Below are 20,261 nucleotides of genomic sequence, written 5' to 3' on the forward strand. Positions count from 1 at the left end.
GAGAAAAAGTAGTTTAAAATTTTTTTTATTGTTTTTCTTTCTTAATAGAAATTGTACTGTGATATTGAATGAATTAGGAGATAGATGTTTTTTTAGTTTATTCAACAATTGATAATCAACAATAAAAGCTAAATACTTAAATAAAGAGTTGCACTATGTTATCTTGAAATGATATAGATATAGCTGAGTAAAGGTAATCAAAATGTTATTTTGCTAATGTCTGTCATATTACAAACAAAAATCAACTTCTCTTTTTAAAGAAGTTAATATCAATTTCTTTCTTACTCTCCTTAATTAGACTTTAAAAAAAAATATTTATATCATTTATATTACACACTGTTACTTGTATATGAAATGTAATTGTGCAGTCAGATATGAAGTTTTCTGAGCTGTGCAGACAGGCTGCAAGAGTAGCTCATCGGGTCTTGTCAGTGATATACAGAAATTTTGCTAGCAGGGATAAGGAGGTGATTATCCCTTTGTATAAAGCAGTGGTCAGGCTACACTTTGAGTACTGCATAAAGGTCTTGAGGCCTCATTTTAGGAAAGACAAAGCTGATGGAATGAGTGCAGAGAAGGGCAGCGAGATTGGTGAGTGGAACAAAGGGTTGCTCTTACAAAGAAAGGCTTAAGTTCTGCAAATTGTAGCATTTGGTGACTAGGCACCTGCAAGGTGATCTGATTTAGGTGTATAAGGCCTTGAATGATTTGAGCAAGCTAATGATGATGAAATTCTTCCTCTTGCTCAGATTACACACCTGATGGAGCATAAATTCAAATTGAGGTAAGACAGTTATATAATAGATGTGCAGAAATTTGCCTTTAGCCAGCGGGTGGTTGATCGTTGGAATAAACTTCCATCTGTTGTTGTGGAAGTTGACAACTTAAATAAATTCAAGGCAGAAGTAGACTAACTTTTGGAGTGAATGGATGGGCGAAATGGGAAGGCGTTTTTTTTTTTTTTTTGGCTGATGCTATATAAGCTTGCTTTCTTGCATCATATGCCATTGCTAATGCTAATTTTATACTGTAATGTAACCAATAAATGTGTATGCACAACCACCTTTGAAATGAGAGTTTCTATCTCTGTTATTCCTTTTACTAAGAATTTTTTTGATTTATTAAAAGCAGTAGAAATTTCCACTTTTAAAGCCCGTTTAGTAGGTTCACTGTGAATATGAGGCTTTAATTAAATGGTAAGGATTCAGTTAAGAGTACATCTGCCAAAAATGGTGGTGAGGAAAAGAGAGGGAAAGCAGTGATTGATGGGTTGTGACTCCACCCACTCACTGTGTTTCCCCTCTTCTCCTTGACCGCATGTTACAGGTGGATGTCACATGACATAACAATATGGCGGAGTTGAAAATAAAGAAAAATAGAACAGGAAATGGTAATTTTTTAAAAAAGAAAGTAACAAAAATGCACGTTATTCGAGGATCGCAATATGTCACGAGACATCACAAAAGCGGAGCTGAAATGAAGAAAAAGGCGAAATGGCAATCTTTTAGAAAACAAGGAACAAAAATTCACACGACATGCAACCACCGATTCTTCTCACCCATATATTACCAGACTATTCTGCAAGCATTAACAATGAGAATTGCTGATGTGAGTGAGCACAAAAGCTTTTTTTTTTTTTTTTGTTTTAATTTTTGGTGGGGACTGTCGCCCCCTAAACCCTGCTTTTTTTCTCCCTACAAAATCGGAGCTAAAATAAAGAAAAAGGAAAGGCAATTTTTTTTTAAAAAAAACAAGAAAAAAAATTCACACCATGTGCAATCACTGATTCTTCTTGTCCATACATTACTAGACAGGGAATAGGGACTGCCGATCCCTATCCTCTGCTTTTCTGCCCAAACATTAAAAAACAAGTAATTACCACATGATTTGTAACAAAAATTAACACCATGTGCAACGACTGATTACCAGATGATTTCACAAGCATTAACACTGAAAATTGCCGATGCCCGTCAACAGAAATTCTAAAAGGACAGAAAACCACTCACCTCATCAATCAAATTGTTTTCTAAACGACCAAACATTTTCGCAGGAATAAATCACTCAGTAGAACAGACATCTGTACTCAACCAAGACAAACCAAAAAAGTAAATCTCAAGCAATCGAAATACACAAATGGAGAAATTTCTTAATTTTATTTTAACCCAGACCCCTACTTCTTAACTGAACATTAAAAAACAAGTAATTACCACATGATTTGTAACAAAAATTAACGCCACATGCAACCACTGATTACTAGACAATTTTATGAGCATGGACACTGAAACACTGAAAATTTCCGATACACGTCAACAGAAATGCTAAAAAGATAGAAACCACTCACCTTATCAATTGAATTATGTTTATAAATCACCCAGTACAACAGACACTGGCACTCAACCAAGGGAAGCCAAAATGTAAATCACAAGCAATCGAATACGCAAATGGGGGAAATTTTTTTTTTCTGGGGGTTCTACCAGACCCCCGCTTTTGTAGGGACTCCTGCCCCCACACCCCCAGTATTATTCAGCCTTTTTCAAAACCAAACAACTTTTCTTTTATTGCTTTTAATTATGCATCCAAAAAATTAAATAATCGGCTAATCAAATATTAACACCAGGTGACATTTCCAACAGCGAAGTTCATAACCCACCACATGGTTTTGGCTTGGCCTGGAGATCAGGTGACCCTTCCCTGGAATGTACGGCAAGAAGAGGTGGAAAACAGTGGGTGGAGTCTCGCCCTGTCAATCACTGCCGTATCATCGAGGTCGGTAAGCAGTCGGGACGCTGTACCCTTAACTGAACCTAGACCAATTAAATAAAAGGAAGATTGACTTATAATTCACATCTATAGTATTTTTATGCAGAAGTTCAACTCTTGTATAATGTAAAGTATAACAGGACTTCTATAGTAATTAAAAAAAAAAAAGAAGAAGAAAACTTAGTTTATCTTTATTATAGTACACAGAAGCTTTGCTTAATATTGTTTTAAAATTACATTGTTTCTGTTGATACCAGTACTGGTCAAATGCAAATTCCCATCTAACCTAATTTTTAGAGTTAGGTGACTCATGATATGCAAAAGATTCAGTATCCTTGTTTCCCACGTTTGCATAATTGTCTTGTTTAAGGCATTCTTTATTTGGAAGTGGTTCCAACCTTCTTTGTCCACAAAATTTGCACTATAATGGCATAAATGCAGAGACAACAACAATATCAGCTAACAGTGTCATTTGTTGTACTACTGTTGCATTATCCCATATGTTTTAAGAACCATGGCATGGCTGCTGGCATTTAAAATATGTGGGATGATATAACAACATAATATATGGATGGGCGAAATGAAATTATTTGACCTACTGTTAATGTTATTAACCTATTTTTCTTTTGATTATGATGCTGTATGTTTTATATCATTAATGGTTATGCTTATGAGCTCTTCAAAAAAAAAAAAAGTGATTATAAATTTAAAAAAATAATAATAAAATATTTCTAATTTGCTGGCATATAGAATCCTTTACTTAAGCATGTGTAAATAAAGTCTACTTTCCCTGACTGCATTTAGCTTAGCAAAAGCTCAAAGATGCTTTGCTGATATTTATTTGTTATGGATGATATTATGTGAAGAACAATACGATGCTCTTAAATTATGGTGTTGTTTAAAAAAATTGCATAGGAGCAATTTAAAGGTAAGCATAAAGGTCAGTAGCAGAGGCCAAAGTATAATATTCAGATGTACACAGTACCAAATTAAAACATCAATACTATTACTACTGTACAGTGTGATGATGACTTTGAAAAGCCTGCCTTGCTGATATGAGTATAACATTCATTAGTAATATTTATTTAGAGTATATGATTCACTCTCACATGTGTATACATGTTTCATCCCAAGACTGCTGATATTAGTAATAAAAATGTGTGCGCTGAAATTTGTTCTGAAAAAGGTTGCCAAAAGTTGCTGATGATTTTTTGGCAAAATTGCAATAGCAGATGACACCCGACTATATATATGTCATTTATTGCTATCCAAATGACATTACAGTATCCCAGTGAACAAATTATAGTGGTTTAAATGGTATAAGGATGAGCAGCAATAACATTACAATCCAGAGAGCAAACAGCAGAATTCCATATGAAGTTTCCTACTTCCACATGGGCAACCAATGGCAAAGAAAGTAGAGGATGTAATGGAATAGTGCACCAGCATATTGTGCCATACAATAGATATTGGACAGTATTGTGTTTTTGTGCTTAAGCCTATGCAAGAACATAGATTTTTAAATACAGTTTATAACAGTAGAGGTCTGACAATCATGACAGTGCTTCCTGTATTGCTCTGACTGCCACGGAGTTGATTTTCATCAACGTCAAAAGTATACTATGTCCTCCATCTAATTCATATATGATAAGTTGTTGTTTTTATCATTTCCTACATAAAAAAAAATAAAATAAATAAGGTGAAATTTCAACTTTTCAAAAAGCAGTGAAAAGATTTTGAAGATTGTTTAAAAAGAATAGAGTTATACATGTTTGGAGAATGGTTAACAATGCTGGGATAAGTGCATAATATCAAATGGAGCTATTTCTTTTAGGACCATTACAATTTAATACATATTAAAGTAAACAAATCATTAAATTATGATTTTTTTTTTAACAGTCCTCATGTGTAGTGTTTCTTGTTATTTGCTGTAGATTTAAATCGTCATTGTCCTCATCTAATAAGAGCAGTGAACCTGGGTGCTCTAAAGAAATCCCTGAAAAATGTTGCAGTTGGAAAGTGTCAGGTTGGTGTAGTTTTTCTTATAATGAACTTCTCATATCTTTCAACCAAATATATTCTTAATAATGTAATTGCTGTGAACACTTTAGAGCACCAACACTTTTCTATAATTTTTCCCTTGTGTTTTGAATTAATAAAGATTTCTGAACCTTTTTGAAGGGAAGCTACTTGTTCAGTAGAATATCAAGTTAGTGGTAGGCTATACGTGCCACAATTTTTTTTTTTTTTCCTTTTAGATTTCCACAAATTCTCTTACAGTTTTATGAAAGGTTTACTTTTCTTATGAATTTCAATGAAGTTGCGTTGTTTTTAAAATATAGACCTATTGAATTTTCAACATGGCCCTCAAAATCATATACCAGATGGCTTTTACTAATGCTTTGTCAATTTGACAGTAGTGGGAACTCCATTTTTTTCAGTGATTCATATGTGCATTTGTATACTTGTTTTAGTTTTTCTAGAATGTTTACAGTTAATCCTCCTAATTATTTGCTCTTAAAAAATATTACAAAAATGCAGTTCCTTAAGATTTATTTTCTTCAAGTACTGTTTTTCTCAAGTGTATCATGTCAGACACAGGAGAGAGAGAGAGAGAGAGTTCCATTCCATACACTGAGAAAGAGATTTATTTTCCATTTAATGGTCTCCATGTGCTGCACAAATTGCTCATTACTAGTTTTGTTTTTTGCACAGAGATTTCTGTGAAAAAGTGAAGCTACTGTTGGACTACTTCAGCAGTAATGTCTCATGGCAAACACAAGGAGTATTATTTTAAGAACAGAAAGGAGAATGCAATCTAGATCATCCATAAAATGTTAGTGCCTATTTCAGCTTTAAAATGGAAAACTGGCTCTTGCTATGAAAGGAATTTTGATCCAGTTTTCTCGAAGAAGGCTACTTTAAAGTGGTCTGCATCATATCGGTATTTAATGATTTTTGTCCCTTTTTATCTGTATTTTAATGGATATATTGTATGTTTATATTGGATTTCTTTAATTAAAGATTTATCAGCTCTCTTTTAATCTCAGAGTTCATTTTTGTATATAACATTAATTAATCATTTTGGCCCCCCTTGTACAAAAAAGTACGAGGTGCGTCAATAAAGTTCTCAGACTGGATGCTGTTGTAGTCATGTTTGACAAGTTTGAAAATAAATGGAAATGGTATGTTGTAGTTCAAACAGAGATTGTCCAGTGGGCTAAAGGGTTGCAGGTAACAACCAGTTTCATTAGTAGCATTAACGTTCTGTGTCATGATTTGGCAATGGAGCTATGAACGAATATCAAATTTCGCTTTAAACTGGGGAAGTCTACAATGGGAATTTACTTCCTCCAGGTCCAGAGCCAGGAATTCGTCTAGGATCGTATTACAGAGCAGTGACCCTAGAACTGAACCCTGGGGGCAGCCCCTGTAGTGATCTGGCCAACTTATTGTATGGTGCTATCACCTGGATTTCTCTGTTGGTTAGGTAGGATTCCATAACTTTGTACAAATTCATAGGCGTGTTTGATCCTCTCAGTTTAGCTAGGACACTCGGCCACCAAATGGTGTTGAACGCCTCAGCGAAATCAACTGAGATGGCAAGGAAATATTTTTTGTCACATCCCACGGCCACCCTCAAAAGGCCACTCAAGGCATCGATGGTAGAAGTTCCTTGCTTGAATCCATATTGTGTTGGCATGGTTAGTCCAGCTGTTTTGTAGTGGTGAGTTATTGTTTTACCTATCATCCCTTCGAATAGCTTACTTTCCACTGGGAGCAGGGCAATTGGCTGATAAGAGTCCAGCTGTTCTGGAGGCTTTGAAGGATTCTTGGGTATGAGTTTCACGGTTGCAAGTTTCCAGTTGGCTGAGTAAGTTCCTGTTCTTAGGCACATGTATAATCTGAGGAGCAGTTCTGGGGTGGTGTCTACTACCTTTTTTATAATTTCTGGCTCCAGAAGATCTGGACTGGGATATTTTCTGTTCCTTATGTGAGGGCACAACAAGCTTTAAGAGTGGTATTAGAGTAGTAAACAGCATAAGAATTCTTAGTGTGAGACCTGTTTATACTCCTAAACACTTGTTTAAGAGTATTGTTAATAAAATACGCAAGTTTGAACTTTTTTTTTGTTCCTAAGACAACTAATGTCAGTGTAATGCACAATTGTTTTGAAACTTGCATGAACAAATGTTATACATCCTTACAGGATGTATCTCAAATATGAAACCTGATAATCAATATCTGAACACAATTAAACCAGGCTATAGAAAGATGACTATCAAATGAAAAGAAATGCTACCTTTCATACAGCCATTTTGGCAATTCTTGTCACTTCATTAGTGAAGAGCTAGTATATAAAGTAAAGTGAAGACAGTTGTAGATGTCTTGTTAATTCAGAGTGGGCACAACAATTTTGACTCAGAGTAAACTGCTGGAAATCCCAGCTAATATAAGAAAAAAATTAGGATAGAGAGAAGAAACTCAAGTAACTAAGCCAGTAAATTGCATACAGAAACATAAAACCTCATAATGAAACCAATAAGTTAATTGAAAACATTCATTAGAAATATGATCAAAAACTCAGAACGTATCATAATTGGGAGTGGGGATCATACATGTCATAGCAAAAAAAAAATCACGCATGTTGTAAATGAAACAATTGATATAATAATAATAAAAAAAAATTGATACGGTTGTTGTTATTTATCATCAACTGATGGATGATGAATTTTTCTTTAGCATTTATATATATTTATAAAACAGAGGAGGGACAATCATGCCATTTCTCAAACACAGCTTCTATATAAAGGAACACAATTAAATGCAGCAAGAGCATTCCTATATTTGGAACTAACAGCATCAAGTCTGTATGGTGTGAGGTAGCAGGAAGCAAAGGGAAAATGGATGGGGGATGGGTATGCTCCAGACCAATACAACTGTACGCTATTAGATTTCAGAAATCAGAGGATATTTTTGGATTTATGTGATATTACTGTATATGGTTTAAAGTTAATTTTCTTACTCAAATTTCACATAAAACTTGTTTTTTTTTTCCCTTCTTCTTCTTCTTACCTCTCTTTTAGGTTTGCAAGAGCTCTGCTAAAAATTCAGAAAAATCAAATGTTGATATATGGATGTGCCTTCAGTGCGGTCACCAGGGTTGTGATAACACAACTTTTTGCGGACATGCATCTCAGCATTACAAGGTTCCCAGGTCTGACTGCCATGCTGTTGTTGTAAATATATCTACATGGTATTCATGGTAAGCATATTGTTTTCAGTTGTTACTTAACTGTTTTAGAGAGAAATTTTTCAGTTGCAATAAAGTATTAAGTGATTCATACATATGAAACCAGTTAAGTATAAGTATTGGAATTTCTGTGAATATTGATATCCCCCCCCCAGCGGTAATGGATGAAGTCTAAAAGTTCACCAAAGACTACAAGCTTGTTTATCTGCTGTGAGTTCTTATGACTAGCACAGCAGTTATGATCAGTATTTTTCCACAACACATAAAGGTTCTGGGCTTGATTCTTGTTAAGGTGGTTTTATGTTAGTTTTATAGTTAGTTTTATGTTTTGGAAACTGATGTTTCATTTAGCAAGACAGCCAAACTTTCCAAGAGCACACAGTTACAAACACAGTGCAGTAGGGTCTCAAAGGACCCTAGTTGTATATGACGGATCCCCAAGTTCATACTTATGTTCATTACCTTGTAGTTATAGCTTGTCTATTTTATGACAGAAGTCAGTGATGGGCGAGAGGGAATGGGAAGGAATGGAAAGTGGAAGTTCACTGTCACAGTGGTTACACAATATTGGCTTTCATTCAGATGAGTAAGAATTCCTTTCTTGAACTAGATGATACCCTATGTATTAATAATGTGTCTTTTGTGTGTTAAACCTAAACATGGCTTCCCCTAAAGGTGCACCCTTTATAAGGATGGACTTTTTCTGATGTACTTTAAGATTTATATACATTCAGTTTACACAAGGTTTATATACACGTGCACGTGGTTTATAGGAGTTTGTCTAGTTTTACTCTAGTACAGTTTTCAATATGGAGGAGAGGGAGAACTCAACTTATGCAAATTTTCACTTAACTGGGTGGTACCAGAAATTTAACCATTGTATATTTTGAGACATTTTTATTGCTGACCTGAACAATAAAACATTATAGGTTTACCTCAGATTGACCTTTAGATTGACCTCATTCAATTACTATGTTATTTCTTCTCTCTTTATAATGAACATAATGACCAATCCTTTTCCTCACACACTAGAGATCTTTATACTAATAGTTTATAGAGAATATTACCAGGGAAGCTAATTTTAAGTTGTTCCCCATCATAATGGTCGCCATAGCCTAGTGGTCAGGTGCGCGGGTACATTAGTACACGTGCCTTGAGTGACCGGGGTTCAAGCCCGTGACTGCTGAATACGGTGCTGTTTCTTGTATTCTGTGTACCTTGTAAACTCCTCTGACCGTTTGGTCGTTCCGGAGTATAAACAAAAATTTATTTATTTATTTATCGTCATCATCATCAGCCATTTTCAATCCACTGCAGGATGAAGGCCTCTCCAGCAACATTCCATTTCCTTCTGTTTTGTGCATTGGCCATCCATTTACTACCCACAAACTCATGAATTTCATCTGTTGTTGTCTTCCAGGTTTTCGTCTAGCTCCTCTTGGGTACCATTCTGTTATTTTCTTAGTCCATCTGTTATCATGTCTTCGAGCTATGTATCCTGCCCATGACCATTTTAGTTCTTTAGTTTTGATAAGAATGTCCTTTACTCGAGTTTGCTGCCTAATCCATGTGTTTCTCTTCTTATCTAACAGTCTGATTCCTAATATAATTCGTTCCATTCTTTGTTGTGTAGTTCTCAGCTTCTCTTCCATTCTTTAGGCGCCTCCGTAGCCAGGTGGGCAGGAGCAGCAGTGCGTAGCACATGCTTCTTGATTAGACCGGGGTTCGAGCCCGTGACCACCAAATACGGAGGATGCGGAAAGGTCAGGGAATGACCACCGCATATCCCGGAGCAATATGGCCTTAGTTGCTAATGCTCCTAAAAACCAAATAAAATTAACTTCCATTCTTTTGGTGAGTGGCCAAGTTTCACTTCCATAAGTCATGGTGAGGAGTATACATTGGTTCATTATTTTACGTTTCAGACAAATTGGGATATTGCTCCTCAGTATGTGACTATATTTCCTGAATGCCGTCCATCCATAATTTATTCTTCTCTTGACTTCCAGCCATTTATCATTATTACAGCTAATGACTTGTCCCAGATAAGTATGTGACTCCACCTTTTCAATTACTGCTCCTTCAATCATTATATCCTTTTCTGTGGCATACTTGTTCATCATTACTTTTGTTTTAGCCATATTCATCTTTAGTCCAAAATCCTTAGTAACCCTGCATAACTGATTAAGATTTTCCTCTAATTCTTTGGGATTGTGGCTTATGACCACAATGTCATTTGCAAATCGTAAATGGTTTAGGTACTCTCCATTCACACTGACTCCTTTCTGCGACCAGTCTAATCTTCTGAAAGCTTTCTCAAGGGCAGCAGTAAACAACTTCAGAGATATTGTCTCCTTGTCGAACTCCTTTCTCAATTTTAAATTTCCCACTGTCTTTGTCTAGTCTAATAAAGGAGGTAGCATTCTCATATATTTTCTTCAAAATCATAATATATGGGGTATCTGTGCCTTGTCTTTCCAGTGCCTGAAACATTGCCTTATGCTGTATAGAGTCAAATGCCTTTTCATAATCCACAAATGCCGGGCATAATGGTGTTTTATATTCATTTGCTTTCTCCATTAGCTGGGATATTACGTGCAGGTGATCCATAGTTGAGAATCCTGTCCTAAAGTCAGCTTGCTTTTTTTGGTTGATTCTCATCAAGTATTGTTGTTGTTGTTTGGTTTTTAGGAGCATTAGCAACTAAGGCCATATTGCTCCAGGGATATGCGGTGGTCAATTCCTGACCTTTCACATCCTCCGTATTTGGTGGCCACGGGCTCGAACCCCGATCTAATTAAGAAGCATGTGTTACGCACTGCTGCTGCTCCTGGCTACGGAGGTGCCTCAGCAAGTATTCTTTCTAATCTGTTAGTAATGACCCTTGTGAACAACTTGTAGATGTGGGTAACAAGCTAATTGGTCTATAATTTCCAATTTCTGATTTATCTCCTTTCTTATGCAGCAAAACTATGATTGCATTATTCCACTCCTTAGACATCACAATTTTTCTAATGCATTTTGTGAAGAGTCTTGCCAGTTTTTGTGTCATGTCTCTTTCCCCTAGCTACATCATTGGGTCAGGGTTGGGTGGTTGTAACAGCAAAGGTCAGTGGCTATACAGGACATTAGAATAAAAATGGTCTGTCTCCATATGGCAAGGAAAGAAACCAAGTGGTAGCAGCTTTTTTCCAACCACTCAGGCTAAGTGGCTATTCACTGAAAATGAACATCATGCCATGTTACTACACTACCGTACTTTACACTTACACATGGCAGATTTGTCTTCATTAGGCTGGACCTATCTACAATGTAAAAATAAAAAAATAAATATTGATCCATTGGTTTACATGAGAGGTCTACTTGAAGAATCTCCCCATGAAACATAGCAAGAGACATCAGAAAAGTTTTGTCAATCCTTTTAGGATCTGCCACATGCGAGAACTGCAACCTTGAGTTAGTGGAAGAATCACAAAATGTAAGCAAACCATTAGATATTCTTTAAACAGATAAGGTTCATTTTCACTAGTTAAAAGAGGTCAACTTATCATCTGAGCCAATATTCACCTCCTATCAGATTATCCTTTATGAAATTGTCAGGCATAGCCTCAGAGGTAAATTTTCTGAACTATTGGCTATGGATTACTTTAAATTACTAATAATTACAAATGTTGCTTATGGTCTCTTTTCTTCTGCCTCGTGGAAATGCCCTGCACTCAATTCTGTCTTGATGGAAGAACTTTTATAAGCTTTTTTTTATCAAATTAATGTAGTATTATATTTGTATAGTTGTTTTCCTTTCTCCTGAAAATTGGTTTTTCATCTAAAAACAGACAAACTGCTATAGAAATCACTCTTGCAAACAAAATATAATAGTTTTGGCCTTAGTCACCTTGGGGTTGGGTTTAAAAAAATCAATCCTACCATTTGTGTACATATTTAAAAAAATGTAGAGTGGACTTGCTGATGTAAGAAATTGTCCATGCTAGCTTTTTTTTTTTTTTTTTTTTTTGTATCAACACCTTGCCTTTCAGTAGTTTAAATAAAATAGATGTTATGTTAGTAGTGTTTTCTTGTGCTCCTGCTGTAAACTTTTGGAAACAAAACGTGCTTCTCTGGCTATACATCTTATCACTACATCTGCCAATTTTCTGATTTGTTTGAAAGTTGTCTGATAATCTGATGTTTTTCCTAGTTTTCTGATATGTTTATTTTTGGTTTTTAGTCAAGTTTGTTATTTTTAAAATCACAGGTATGTTATTATTATTATTTTATTTATTTTATTATTTTATTTTTTTCAGTTATGTTCCTACTAAATTTAATCATATATGCTTAAAAGCCAATGTTAGGTTGTTTTGCTCATGTTTAGCTTAAGTATGGTGACCATGTGCTTGTATGTGTTTACAGAATTAGTTAAAAAAATATATATATCTGGACTTACTGTATCATGTTTTGACAGTTTTTTTTTTTTTTTTCCATATTTGATTTTTGTGATAAAGATTTAGCTTTATTAATTTCAGTGCTGTTATAGCATTAAAAAACTGTGGTGGAGCTCGGACACACCATTGGTGTTACTGGTTTTGAGATAGTTTGTTTTGTGTTGTGCATTGTAGTTTATTTTTAAAATAAGGTTAGGTTAGTTATATAAGTATTTAATTTTTTTAAGAGAATTTATTTGTGAAAGATTAGGTTACTTTGAATTTGTTGAACGATATGACTGCTCTGTGTGAAGTTGGTATGTTGTACTATAGTACAACTAGCTAATATAAAATCCTTACATTCCACCAGTTGTGGAATGTAAGGATTTTATATTAGCTAGTATTATGTAACTGAACAGAATGCTAAAAAATAAATACTCGAAGCAAAGAACTTTAAAATACAGTTTGTTGAATTCATATTGTTATTTTTATTATATATCGCAATAAAAACTTCATGATACATGTAAATTCCATGATGACATAATAATTTACTTGCTACAGCATGACAAGTATTAATTAGTTTTCATTAATTTTGAAGAAAGGTCTGGGAATGCTATTTGGAGTGTGCTAGAACACTTCCAAAGATCACTAAAAGTCTTTCCTATTTCAATTTATAAAAGTTGGTAGTTAGGTATTACTAAGACTTTAACTGGAGTATTAATTTTTTTAGTAGAACTTTCAATTTCCTCATTTGGGAGAGAGATGCCATTTAACTTCTTTGCTTCTGGCTTACACTGAGTTGAATTCAAAAATTATGGGATCAAGTCAATCTGGATTGGGGAGGGCAGAGACATTTTTGAGCTTTCTTCTCACTATGACTGAATTAGTCATTTGTTGGCAAAGATTGCTTGATAAAAAAAAAAAAATCCAGTTTTTCTTCCATAAAACCAGAAGAAAATGGTTCTTCGGTGAGTTTCTCTCCAAGTGAATTAAAACCACATTGACACGTGTGTCACCCAGCAGTTAATGTGCTAAGAGCATTAACTAACTTTTTAGATATATCTTATGTTGTATTACACATTTTTACATGAGTTTGAATTTCTGGTTGTAAACTGATGTATTAAACAATGTTTTGAAATGTTTCCTCTAGAAAAGAGTTAGAAATTAATATGCAGTAGAAAAATAAAATACCCATATAATATTACATTCAGTGGTGGGTTATAGTGGGCTCGTGAGAGCCCATTGTTATTGTTTTTTAAAATTTGCGAGCCCATTGTTCAGACAATCATTTATTTTACAAATGAAATCCTGATGCAATTATCGAGTATCCAGAGCCGAAACTACGGTGGGTCGAGCGGGGCTCCATTCCCAGCATTTTAATGGTGCAATCGATCGGTTATGTATTTTAAAATTGCTCCATTTTTGATTTAATTGCAGTTGGACCTCTGTTTAACGAACTTTTTTATAGCGAATTTTTTTGATTCTCCTTGGTAATTACATTTAAAATAGTTTCCATTGAACAAAGAATTTCCATATAATGAACGGGTTAGGAGAGAACTTTGTATGCATTGTTCTCACCTCTGGGCTTGAGGAAATTTAGGTAATTAGAAAATGCGAATTAAGAGTGAAAGGGATTACTGTTTCACAGTGTTAGTGGTGTCCGTAAAACCTATGCAGTCACATACCGAGAAGTCGCGCAAGTCAATATGCTTTCCATAGCCAGTCAGAGGATTAAGAGCCGACTGGACTAGCCAGGTGGGTAAAATGCCTGCTTGGCAACCCAAAGGTTGCAAGTTCGAATCCCGCTGCGGGCTTGGATCAGAGTAAAATGCAAAAACTTTGGGAGGTCCATTATGGCCACAGAAGCCGATGTGCCAACAGCTAACAAAAAAAAAAAAGAGGATTAAGAAGATTCCCGAAACAGATTATAGCCTCTAGTCAACCTTTGTTGTGGTTCTCCTTTACTCCGACAAAGGGGCATATGTTTTTCGGAGAAGTGAGTGATCCACGCCTTCCAGTAAATTTCTCCTGTCTGTGTTTACATGGTCACAGTAGCTGAATATCCGTGTGATTCCAACTTTTTGAACTGTATTCAAAGAACTAGTGAGAGTAGCAACATAGAGCAGGGGGATTAAGGCAACTAAGATATCATATAAACTTTACGAAGGTGAAATGTTAGCAGATTTTGAAACTTTGTCGAGCCTTTCACTGTGTAGAAAATATTCTAAAATATAATGGCATACAGGCAATAATTAAAAAAAAAAAAAAAACTGTATTACCAATATCCAAAAAACTACCGCGAATTAAAGATGATTGATAAAGAACATGATGTGGAAACTGTAAAGATCGGTCATATGTTTGGGCAATGATAAGCAGCTTGTAGCTTGTGGATGGCAATTGTGGGTTGGAGGAATTACCTCGCTTTGTGCAAACATTTTGAATCAGAAGTAAAATATTCCGGATTATTAAATGGACTTTTAAATTTGGAATTTCTTAACCATTTAGCACTAATGATTGACATCCTGCAGGAGCTCTCTTACCTTTCAGAAGCTTTACAGAATCACAATGGTAAAAGCATATAAATTAGTTATTCAAACTATCAATGCTATTGCTAATTTGAAAAATTCTGAAGGAAATTATGAAGCTAAAATTGAGAGCATGTTGAAGTGGAAAGAATTTGAAGGAATCGAAAGTAAAAAAATTACCTCATGACAAGTTATTAAATGCATTGTTTTATCCTTAAAGGATAAGTTATTAATGCAACAGGATGATTTTAAATTTAATAAAGAAAATAACGATACCATTGAAACAAATTTTAAACACATGCTACCCGAAATCCTGGAATGAGAAAGAACTTTCGTCTCTGTGGAAAGGCGGTGAAAACCGAATAAGAAATTTAAGTTTTCTGATAAAATATGAAATAAAAATTAATGATTTTAGAGATTTTTTCAAAGACAGTTTATCTTTAAAATTGAGTGAAATTACCTTTTCAATTAAGAAAGCCAGAAAATATCTTTGAAACCAATGCGATTAGCAGTGCTGAAGCTGAGTTCAGCTTTCAGCGTAATGAATAATATTGTCACAATTAAACACGTGGCAGATTATGAAGACCATACATCTAAATGGAAAACCATTGCTTCAATTTGATCAGGATCGTTACATCATATCATCGCTCAGCTATTGAACAAAGCAGAATATTGACAACAAATATTAATAAAGAAGTAAATTCTATATGGCAGTTTTTAGAATAAGTTTTTCTTGAAAATTTATATTTTTATGTAATATTTGTTTTTATATTGTGGAATGCCTTGTGATAGTTTTTGTTATTTGTGATATGGGAAATATTTCATGTTATTTTTTATTTGCAATATTAAAATTTTATCATGAAAAAAAATGTATCCATTATATTTCCCTAGTTTTTAAAAAAAAAGACGAATAAAAATGTTGCTAGGTTGTTTATGCGAAACATCCTTTGCGTTTCTTTTTAGGTATTTTGATTTGTATATATCAATTACAAAATAAAAGAGCTTTTTTATTGTAAATATTTTATTGATCATTCACAGATTTTCATAATTTCTGGAAGACAAGATACAATGGATTTATGATAACTAAAGTAAGAGATGTATACTTGCAAGTGCAACATATCTAAATATCTCTGTAAAACAGCACCGATTGATGTAATCGATCTTGTAGTTGGAGCGACATGCGCAGCTGTTAGGGGGAACCTAACAGTGGAATGTAACGAAAATGCAAGACGAAAAAAGAAATTGTTGACAAATATTTGTATTGTTGCAATCATACTTACTGCAGTAGTAACTTCAGGAAGCATGATTGTGACATCACACTATTCAAAAATTCTAAAAAGTTAGAACTCCAGACACTGTCGTATCCAGTTATCATCGTAAGGCAAGGCATGACAACCAGGTTTTTAAGTTTTTTTTTAGATAGACCTAGGAACGTTTTACACATTCACTTATACGCATGGTTAAAGGGGTAATAAGCCGCATCTGTCCATTCCCTGAAATCCGCTCCTGACTCGAGATATCATATCAGTCATGAAAAATGCATCATGTGCTCTAATCACACTACTGGTAGTGCAAGCGTGGGAAGCGCCTCTAGTGGAAGCCGCAGATAACATCACTTCCATGACCGATCAAATTTACTCTGTAGAAAATCCGAAAAACTGCGAGCCCATTGTTAAAATATTCACATCTCACCACCGATTATATTCTAGTATAATATGCATTGCAGTTTCTTTAAATAATGTAGATTTATTTATTTGGACGTAAGCTATAGTTTTATCACTGAATATTTTAGTATTCCTGTATTAATGACTTAATATTTTTACATTCCTTTATTTGCTAATCTGTTAGGTCTCATTTTATTAAATAAATTTTATCCATTGATTTTATTTCTATTTCAGCATTTTTTTTTTTCATAGTTATTATTCGCTTAATAAGTATATATTTTTGATACAGGTGCTTTACGTGTGAACATGAAATCCCATTAGAGATATCACGTCACCTTCACGAATGTGTGAATTTTATTAAAAAGCATACTAGAAGCTCACCTCGTCAAAGGATACAGACCCAAAAACCTATTTCAGGTATCTTCCTATATCCTTTTTTTCTCTTCTCTTTACTCTTTCTAGGATTTAAGCTCATTTTACCCACAGAAGATTCTCTGATAGAAGTTTTGTAGCCATAAATGACTCTGCCATCAAAATTCACTCTATAACAGTTTTTTTAAAATTGTTTGTAATTTCTAAGTATATTTTGGGTTGTAAAGTTCAAGGATTAGATAACATTGTATAGTTTTCTTAGTATAAGTATCAATCTATTTTAAGTTATGTAGAATGCACTGATAGCTTACTAGGCTTCTTGTAGCTTCCAACAGGGTTGTATCAGTTTGGTATATTTTTGTGTGAGTGCAACAGTTTTTGTCAAAACAGTTGCACTCACAGGGTCACAATTCAGGGTAATTCTTTGGTAAAGGAATTACTGTGGTAGTGGACTATTTGAGAACTGCCATAATTCTAATATCTTTAATTATTTTTTATTATTTTAGTTTTTCCAAGGTAAACACACAGCTATTTAGTTTTTGAGGTGGCTGTTCCAAGTGTTGCTTGGAAGCTTTCCTCGCAGATAGCAGTTCCACCTGCCTGGGAAGATCTTTATTTGTTTATATTAACGTCTCCCAAGTTTATATCCTTTTTACCAATATATTTATCCTGAATTTATCCTTAATCCCCAGTAACTTCCTCATTTCCATATCAAACTTGTCTGCTAATTTATCAAGGCATTTAAAGTTTGTTTAGATAATATATTGTCCATTCTCATTTGAAAAGCAGAGCACTGGGAAAGTATACCTTTATGGAGCTGATTCGTCCATTACTTCTTTGTAAAAATATCCACTGATTTCATTAATCATTCAAATTCCCAAAAATTATCAATTTGTCAGATAAGATGCCAAACTTCCTTTGGAAGTTTGGCATATTATCTGACAAATTGATTATTTTTGTTTTTTCTGTTATTTCTCTGAATTTGGGAATGGAATCACACAACCTGCCCTTTTTTTTTATTTTTATTTTTTTAAAATCTGAATAATGATGCAGTATTTTCTTATTTTCATTTCAATTATGAGATGCCACATGCATACTCTATCTATATGAAAGATGTCACATGCATACTATATCTATATCAAATATGCCACATGCATACTCTATCTATATTTTTTTATAAATGTTAGGGCAATAAGGAATACAAAGATAAAGGAAGAAATAGAGTAATAAATAAATGTGTGTAAATGTTCCCTGAGATGGGAGGATAGATGGATGAATAATGGGAGAACTATTGTATATAACAGGCTCACCATATTTAGCTCCATAGTACCCCCACCACATACGTATTTTACAGTTTTTCATCCTGCAAAATGAACTACAAAATTCCAACCTTATATCTGGTGCATTGTAGCTTTAAAAACAAAAACATGCTACAAACAGTAGTCCATATGTTTGTGGGATGAAAAACTTGACAATTGATGGAAGGGTGAAGAAATAATATAAAATTGAATGGGAAGGAACATATTTTAGGCAATGAGAATGGTATAAATTTTGCAAATCATAATTGATAAAATATATTTCTAATTTAACAACAAAATGCTAAATGCATTTTTTGATTAAAATAAAAACCCCACTCTAATAAATGCTGTGAAATCAAAAGTATGACTACTTGTATAATTAAATATGCTGTCTAAATGGAAAGTAAGTTTTCCAAAGGATTTTGGTCTTTGTCTATGTATATAACATAATATATAAAGACAAAAATGATGAAGTGTACACTGTAAAAGTACTATGTGCAATAAGTTTCAGTATAGAAATGTAGAATATAGAAATGTGTACAATATAAAAATGTAGAAAACTTGGGCACTCACCAAAAGAATGGAAGAGAAGCTGAGAACTAGACAGCAAAGAATGGAACGAATTATATTAGGAATCAAACTGTTAGATAAGAAGAGAAACACATGGATTAGGCAGCAAACTCAAGTAAAGGACATTCTTATCAAAACTAAAGAACTAAAATGGTCTTGGGCAGGATAGATAGCTACCCATAGCAACATAGGCACCCTGGCCCTGTGACTTTTCTCCCCTACAATCCGTGCTTGCCTTCCCCACTTCCCATCCCAACCATTTTGCTTTGTTGACCCTACCACCACAAACCTTTTACTGTTCTTGACAGTCCCCCTGTGAAGAGTGGGCTCCCTCCACAGGGATTCCCCTCTATCCAGTGGTGGGATTCAAATAATTTAACAACCGGTTCGCTGCCCTAATGACTATTCTAAGTATAAAAAAACTATATACCGAAAGGTAGTTTATTATTTCATGCAGTTAATACTTAAATAAGAACAATAAAAGAGGTCCACAAAACTAGATTATGTTATAAGAAAGAGTTTTAAAATATTAATGAAAAAATATTAAATAATATCTGACAAAAAATTAAAACTGTTATTTAGGATATTTCCATATTGCTTCTTGATTGGCATCCTTGCTTGCAATTTTCTTCGCTTTTATCCGAGCATCATCGGCTGAGTGATTTATCCTTAACCACTGTAGAAGTAGGATCCCATTCCTTTAGAGGTAGGCCGATTAGACTAATAGTCATTGTGTTTGATATATTAGAAACAGTTAGGCGACTTCTCTTCTCTGAACATATGTTCATCTTTGAAAAACCCCTTTCCGCTTCTGCTGAACTTACAGCAATTGTTCTGACAATATTTTTAGCTCTTTGAACACTTTCAGGAATTGCATAATTCTGGGAATTTTTTAAAACATTTTCCAAGAAATCTCGATAATCATTAATATCAATTTGGTAATTAAAAATGCCATTAAATACGAGCAATTGTTCTTCAGCTGCTTTCCATGGAACTAGTATGTCTTCAATATTCCAGTAATCTGGCTCCAAAAAATTGAGAAATTGTAATTTATTCCTATCTTGAAATTGGCTACAACTTGCTTTTAAATGTTCACAATCCATTAGTCTTTTTTTTTTTTCAAATTCGTTACAATGTTTTCTAAAAGTCTTTCTCGAGGAAGCCCGAGACAAATCGATGATTTTCTACAAATTTTATATTTTTGAAGGTTTCTGAAGTAATTAATTCATCAACTTTTTTTTCGTATGGACCCTTTTCCTTTCCAAGCATTTGAAATGCTTTAATAGATCTTATCACGAGTTTTTCAGCGTTTATTATGTCTATATTTCTTGCTTGCAGTGCATTTGAAAGAAGAGAAATTTCGTTTAAAATATCAATCATCAATGCCAAATCAGTTATAA

At 34.1% G+C, this 20,261-nt stretch overlaps 1 protein-coding gene across 4 annotated transcripts in view; it reads left to right on the top strand.

Annotated features, from left to right (window-relative positions):
• Usp16-45 (ubiquitin specific protease 16/45) overlaps nt 1-20,261 on the top strand; it is a 117,991-nt gene that overhangs the window by 11,934 nt on the left and 85,796 nt on the right. For all 4 annotated transcript variants that reach the window (XM_090379186.1, XM_090379193.1, XM_090379210.1 and 1 more), the window contains 3 exons: nt 4,695-4,786; nt 7,848-8,026; nt 16,911-17,038. In XM_090379186.1, coding sequence (XP_090235312.1) covers nt 4,695-4,786; nt 7,848-8,026; nt 16,911-17,038 — 399 coding nt within the window. The remainder of the gene's footprint in view (nt 1-4,694; nt 4,787-7,847; nt 8,027-16,910; nt 17,039-20,261) is intronic.

Source organism: Mastigoproctus giganteus, chromosome 1 (assembly GCF_048544385.1).
Source record: "Mastigoproctus giganteus isolate SK-2022 chromosome 1, ASM4854438v1, whole genome shotgun sequence".
In the NCBI taxonomy this organism is placed as follows: Eukaryota; Metazoa; Arthropoda; class Arachnida; order Uropygi; family Thelyphonidae; genus Mastigoproctus; species Mastigoproctus giganteus.